This window comes from Polyodon spathula, chromosome 11 (genome assembly GCF_017654505.1).
Source record: "Polyodon spathula isolate WHYD16114869_AA chromosome 11, ASM1765450v1, whole genome shotgun sequence".
In the NCBI taxonomy this organism is placed as follows: Eukaryota; Metazoa; Chordata; class Actinopteri; order Acipenseriformes; family Polyodontidae; genus Polyodon; species Polyodon spathula.
Window position 1 is genome coordinate 15,652,566 of NC_054544.1, and position 6,445 is coordinate 15,659,010.

At 37.3% G+C, this 6,445-nt stretch overlaps 1 protein-coding gene across 1 annotated transcript in view; it reads left to right on the forward strand.

The window, feature by feature from the left end:
- LOC121322794 (collagen alpha-2(V) chain-like) overlaps positions 1-6,173 on the forward strand; it is a 50,412-nt gene extending 44,239 nt beyond the window's left edge. The window contains exons 44-54 of the mRNA XM_041263095.1: positions 56-163; positions 377-430; positions 523-630; positions 737-790; positions 1,653-1,760; positions 1,842-1,895; positions 2,086-2,193; positions 2,502-2,808; positions 3,330-3,520; positions 5,069-5,311; positions 5,579-6,173. Of these exons, the coding sequence (XP_041119029.1) occupies positions 56-163; positions 377-430; positions 523-630; positions 737-790; positions 1,653-1,760; positions 1,842-1,895; positions 2,086-2,193; positions 2,502-2,808; positions 3,330-3,520; positions 5,069-5,311; positions 5,579-5,725 (1,482 nt within the window). The 3' untranslated portion in view covers positions 5,726-6,173. The remainder of the gene's footprint in view (positions 1-55; positions 164-376; positions 431-522; positions 631-736; positions 791-1,652; positions 1,761-1,841; positions 1,896-2,085; positions 2,194-2,501; positions 2,809-3,329; positions 3,521-5,068; positions 5,312-5,578) is intronic.
- Positions 6,174-6,445: the final 272 nt, after the last annotated feature.

Here is a 6,445-nt window from a genome sequence, read left to right on the forward strand (position 1 = left end):
ATTTTTTTCATTTTACTATACATTTACCTGTTTGATATGCTTTGTTCTCTCAAAGGGTACTCCAGGAAAACAAGGTACATCTGGTACCTCAGGTGACAAAGGCCCCCCGGGTCCAGTTGGCCAACCAGGTTCCAAAGGTCCTGTTGGAGATCCAGGACCAGATGTAAGCTATCAGTTTACCATACAGCATCTAGTCTACAGAATATTCATGTTCATAATAAGCAAGTTGTTTACAATTCTTGTTAACTTGCCACTTCACACACATGTACACATATACATTGATTTTGCAACCCAATACAATATAAATGCACTAGTAAGGCACCATTGCTCAATAAGTGTAATAATAAATGTAATTCACCCTTTGTTATACTTACAGGGTCATGCTGGATCAGATGGCCCTCCAGGTCTTGATGGCGCCCTAGGTGACAGGGTAAGATTTGAATCCTTTCTAACAATATATGTCTGCTTTTATAATAGTATTGACAACCCTTTGATGAGACTGAGGTGTTTTCCCCACTATAGGGAGATCGTGGAGAGATAGGTCCTGCAGGTCTGCCAGGTGCTTCAGGGGCTCCTGGTTCTCTAGGACCCGTTGGCCCTACTGGTGAGCCCGGAAGAAGAGGTGACCCTGTGAGTGACTTGTCAATTCTTTTTTTACTGTTATGCTGCATCTAGTTTATTACTTGCACATGCTTTTCTCCAGTCCTAAGCCCTTGTCTTTGTGCATTTTATTCAGGGTTCACGTGGGCCACTGGGTCCTTCTGGTCTAGCTGGGAAACGAGGATTACCTGTAAGTTAATGTCTTCTTTTTCACGAGTCCATAATGTTACCTTGAATTAATAATAGTAGGGTCAAACTGGCATGCATTTGTAACAACTTTGGCAAACTTTTCCTGATTTGAAGTTCAAAGTTCGCAAAGTAGAAAGTAGAGTCGCCAATTATTGTTTTTATTTCAACGAGGCTCACTGCTGCCACCCCTACGCTGACTCAGCAGGGACAAAGACGGACACACGCGTCCTCCGAAACGTGTGCCGTCAGCTCTGGGAAACTTACAGGCAGGCCCACAGGTGCCCAGCCAGTCTACAGGGGTCGCTGGTATGCGGTGAGCTGAGGACACCCTGGCTGACCTAGCCGGCTGGGGCAGCTCTCGTCCAATTGTGTGCCACCCCCTGGGAACTCCCGTCCACAGTCGGCAGTGGAATAGCCTGGACTCGAACCGTCTGCATCCAGGCTATAGGACGCATTCTGCGCTCCACGCAGTGTGCCTTTACCGGATGCGCCACTCGGGAGCCCCTGCAAAGTATAACTTTTTGAGGCTTGCACACAACCAACAAAAATGTCTGAAAGCCTAGGGTAAACACATCAGAGAAATTAAATGCTTTGTTTTTCATGAGTGGTTCAAGTTCTGTGTCTGGTTTGGAAATTTCAATAGTCTGATGGATAAATTGTATATGTAGTATTATAGTATATCCTATAATTAAGTGTTTAAAGTTATAGTTCAATGGTGAAAAAACATAACCCATAACAACTCACTGTGCCTATATGTATTTTCACCGCAACTTGCCAAAAAGAGCATTGATATTCCAATTAAGGACAATGGCACCATAGTGAACCATGTAAAATGCTCTATTTATTTATTTATTTCCTTAAAGGGTCCTCAAGGCCCCAGAGGTGACAAAGGAGACCATGGAGATCAAGGAGAAAGAGGACAGAAGGGTCACAGAGGCTTTACAGGATTACAAGGCTTGCCTGGTCCTCCCGTAAGTAGAAATACTTTCCTGCACCCTGACTTGCTGCCACAGTTACTTACATTATACTAATGTTGACTTTTTTGTGTTTAGGGTAACACTGGTGAGCAAGGAAGCGTTGGTATTGTTGGACCCTATGGTCAGAGAGTAAGTATTCATTAGCTTATTTATTTATTTATTTATTTATTTATTTGTTTATGTATCTATTTATGTGGAATATATTTTTATGTTGTAGCTTATTTATTTGTTTATGTATCTATTTATATGGAATATATTTTTATGTTGTAAATATGTATGTGGATTAGAGCTACCTCTAACATGATGATAATTATTTCAGGGATCACCAGGACCAGTGGGCCCTCAAGGCAAAGAAGGATATATCGGACAGCCTGGTCCAATGGGACCTCCTGGCACACGAGGACTCTCTGGTGAAGTCGGACCTGAAGTAAGACCATGGTCATGAAATTGTGAATGGATTAGCCTAATTAATAGCCTATGGTGTCCACCGCAGTTATGCTAATTAGACATGAAAATGTTTTCATTAAAAGATTTGAGGTGCCAACAAAAAAGTAGCTGTGAAAAATATGTTGCCAAGTTACTACCTCATGCCTCAATGCAGGCTTACTTGGTGAAGTAATTGTATGCTTTATTCAAACAACTAAAATATTTGCAACACTGACAGTTCAATTGCATGGATTTTCAGTGCAATTGGTTCAAATAGTATGTAATAATGCTTATATGCCTCCATAAAAGGGTCCTAATGGAGAACCTGGCCCCCCTGGTCCTCCTGGTGCTCCTGGTCCTCCAACTGCTGCTGTGGATGATTTATATGGTCACCAAGATTATGACGTTGGCCCCCCACCACCTCCAGAGTTCAATGAAGATGAAGCCATTCCAAACAGCAATAAATCAGATATTGTAACTGCTGACCCAGGTGTCCAAGCTACCCTGAAAGCTCTCGGTAGCCAGATAGAAAACCTGCGCAGCCCTGATGGAACCAAAAAACACCCAGCCAGGACGTGTGATGATCTGAAATCATGCTACCCATTAAAAAAAAGCGGTATGTACAGTGCAAACCATGTGTTGATTAGGAGACAGAAATTCAATACTGCTTGAGATCAATTATAGAAACAGCTGACTTACTTTTCTCTGTATTTGTCTGCACTTTAAATTACTTTTGTGTATTGGCTATTGTTTATTTTGTATACAGCCCATCTATTATTTCTAGTAGTTTTGAAGTATGTTTCAAAGCTATTTTCAAAAAGGCCGCTCTAGTGCACTGCATCGTGTTTTCTTTTCTTTACCACATTATGGATTGTTATTGTTTTACCTGTTTGACAATGTGAGCAATAATCCTTACACTATCAGTGCCCTAGAGCAGTCATTTAAAAAAAAAAAAAAGCTTTGAAACAGACTTTACAGGTATAAGTATAGAAAGTTGTCAGGATGTTAACAATGAATAGAAAAATTACAGGTAAATTACTTAAACAGTTGTATCAACATGTGTAACATAATATATTTTCTTGAACCCCGCTACTTACTTAAATTAGTGTGTCACTTTGAAGTGCAATTCTCTTATAGGTGAATACTGGATTGATCCCAACCAGGGTTGTGCTGAAGATGCAGTGAAAGTGTTTTGTAATATGGAAACTGGAGAGACTTGTATTTCTGCAAACCCATCCAGCATCCCACGTAAAACATGGGGGGGTACAAGGAATCCCACTAACTTTAAGCCAAAATGGTTTGGAGCAGACCTGAATGGCGGAACACTTGTAAGTAAAATATGAACGACTGTACCAGCACTTACTTGAATATTATAAAGCATTCTAACTATTTGTATTGCTTTTGTCCATTATATTTTTGTGTCTTTTTCTTAATGTGCTGAAAATAAAACTTTTAATACATTATGATTAAGGCTACAATTTTGTAACGGAAGTCACGGAAAAACAACAAAAATTTTGAGTTAGCTGTTTTCTGTAACGACAGAAGCTCCTTTGACTGTGCAAAATGGTCGCAGCTGTTGTTCATACTTTAAATGCAGACTGCATTTACAAAATTGGATACATTTACATTTAGATGTGCTGAAGTTGTACCTCTATACAAAAGGATTAAAAAATAAATAAATCAAACACAACTTCATTGGCACATCCGTACTCTCAACCAACAGAGAACCCGAAGGGGAGAATTTCAAACATTATTCAGAGAGATACGGGTATGTGACAGTGAGAGATATGTTAGGTTTTTAGAATGACAGGTGAAAGGTTTGACAATCTGGTAAGGCTGTAGGCCTTTTCAAAAAAGACGCACGTCGCAAGATTGTAGATTACGTACTTCCGACTTTTCGTACAGGGTCGACCAGAAATTATGTTGGAGTCTGAAGTGTGTATTGTAAATTTTGTAATCTAAAGTAACATTTAAGCTGGTGAGTAATCAAAAGCAATAGTCTTTGTATTATTGGTTTTGGTGTACTATTTAAAAGCTCTTGTGTATGTTGATGTAACTAAAACTACATTATGTGGTGAACTTTCTGTGAATTCTCGTTCGGGAAATGTACAAAAAAGTTCCGTGCCGAAATCATAGCCTTAATTTTAATTAGGGCTTCAATTTTTTTTTTTTCATAAAATTTTTCAGTGCTTGTTATTAGCTATTTTCTAGTTTTATGTCAATGGGTTTTATTTTGGAGCTTTACTTTTTTATATACTATATTGTTTTCAGTTAAGGTCTCTTCACACCAAGTGCGTTTGAGTCAAAGCACCAGCATCCGACATATTCTGACGCAGTCAAGTTGTTTTCGTACCAAAGTCAATCAATCTGAAGCCCTGTCACCAAACTCAACATTTCCTTTAAAGTACAGAATTATATTTTTGTGTCTTTCAGCACTAAAGGACTATAATATAAATAGTATCTCATGAAAACAAAATAATAAGTTCTGTGTCTTTTGCAGATTTTTTTTTTTTTTATACAAATAGGAATCTATTAAGAATGTGTGCATACACTTGGTTAGCCCGCTGTTTCAAGTGTGTAAAGCAGACTTTCTTTGCTGTACGTCTTCACTATTGAAAGTTAAGTGCCTTCCCTTTTAAGTGCCTTCCGCACAACTGTAGATAAACAAGAGCTTTATCTGTTTTCTAGTCGAGTTTTCTGAGCTTTCCGATCCCCGCTTAATTAATGTGCATCTTTTAAACCATTTAACCCTTATTAATACACACCCATTGACAATTCTCAATGCTTGATTTGGTGCACACCATGTACCGCTATTGTTTAATGTAATGCATTTTATTTTGCAAGATTATAATGCTATATTCAATATATTCTTTCAGTTCAGCTACAGCAGCAATGACCAGTCATCAAACACTGTCACTGTCCAAATGACGTTTTTGCGTCTGCTGTCAAAGGAAGCCTCACAGAATATTACATACCATTGCAAAAACAGTGTGGGTTACATGGATGAAAAAAATGGCAATCTGAAGAAAGCTGTTGTCCTTAAAGGTGCCAACGACCTTGATCTTAAAGCAGAAGGAAACAGTCGGTTCAGATACAATGTCCTTGAGGATAGCTGCACCGTAAGTTTAATGACTTTTGTGTTCATAAGTACTGTATATAATAATACTGGCGTTTTCTATTCAGAAAAGTGACATTTAAAATACTGTTAAATTCCAAATATACATACATGAATGAAATGTTTAATCTGAATATTGATTGTGTTGGGGGAAAATATATATATATTACAGTATGTCATAAATGTCAGAAAGCAAAGATGGTAGTTTAAAAGTACAACATGCAAAGTATTTCTAGGAAGGTGCATATAATTGTTTATTTTTCTTTTTCAGAAAGCCAATGGCAACTGGGGAAAGACAGTCTTCGAATACAGAACACAGAAAACAGCTCGTCTTCCCATTGCAGATATTGCTCCAGTGGACATTGGTGGTGCGAATCAAGAATTTGGTATCGACATTGGGCCAGTTTGTTTCTTGTAAAAAAAGAAAGGACATGGATACATTGAAGTTATTCCTGAGACCCTTGAACTAATGGCTGATTTGATCAGCACTGTACATACAGTACCTTGGAACATTCTGGCCTTACAAAATATTTATTGTGCCTTTTGAACCTTTTTTGTGTTACAAGATTTCTATGTAGATTTTTAGTGTAGCATACAATAGAGGTCTTAGTGTTTCAATGGCTCATGATTCCACTGGTAAAGTGTAAAGCCAGTTATTGTTGTGAATGAGGTTTTGTGGATGCATATAAAAGCAACATGTTGAAGCATGATAGACCTGCAAATTTGTATTTTCTAGGATTTTCTAACAATTTAGTAAATTAAAAGTTTAAAAGTTTTTGTCTGGGTGTGATAATAATTATGGTAAGCACAGAATGCTATCACATAATGGCACTTTCACAAAACTTTATATTCAAATAAAAACTTGTCTTTTTGATTTGTGAAATACAAACATATATATATATATATATATATATATATATATATATATATATATATATATATATATATATATATATATACATATATATATATATATATATATAGACTTGTTTGTGTTCTTATGCAGTGCTGATACCTCCCCTTAATTACCACTCTAAGAAAGACATGAGTTGCTATTGTAGTATACTTTCACTTAAAATCTACTAGTTTATTAAACTGCCTTTCATATTCTGAATATTTTTAGTAGCAACATTTAACA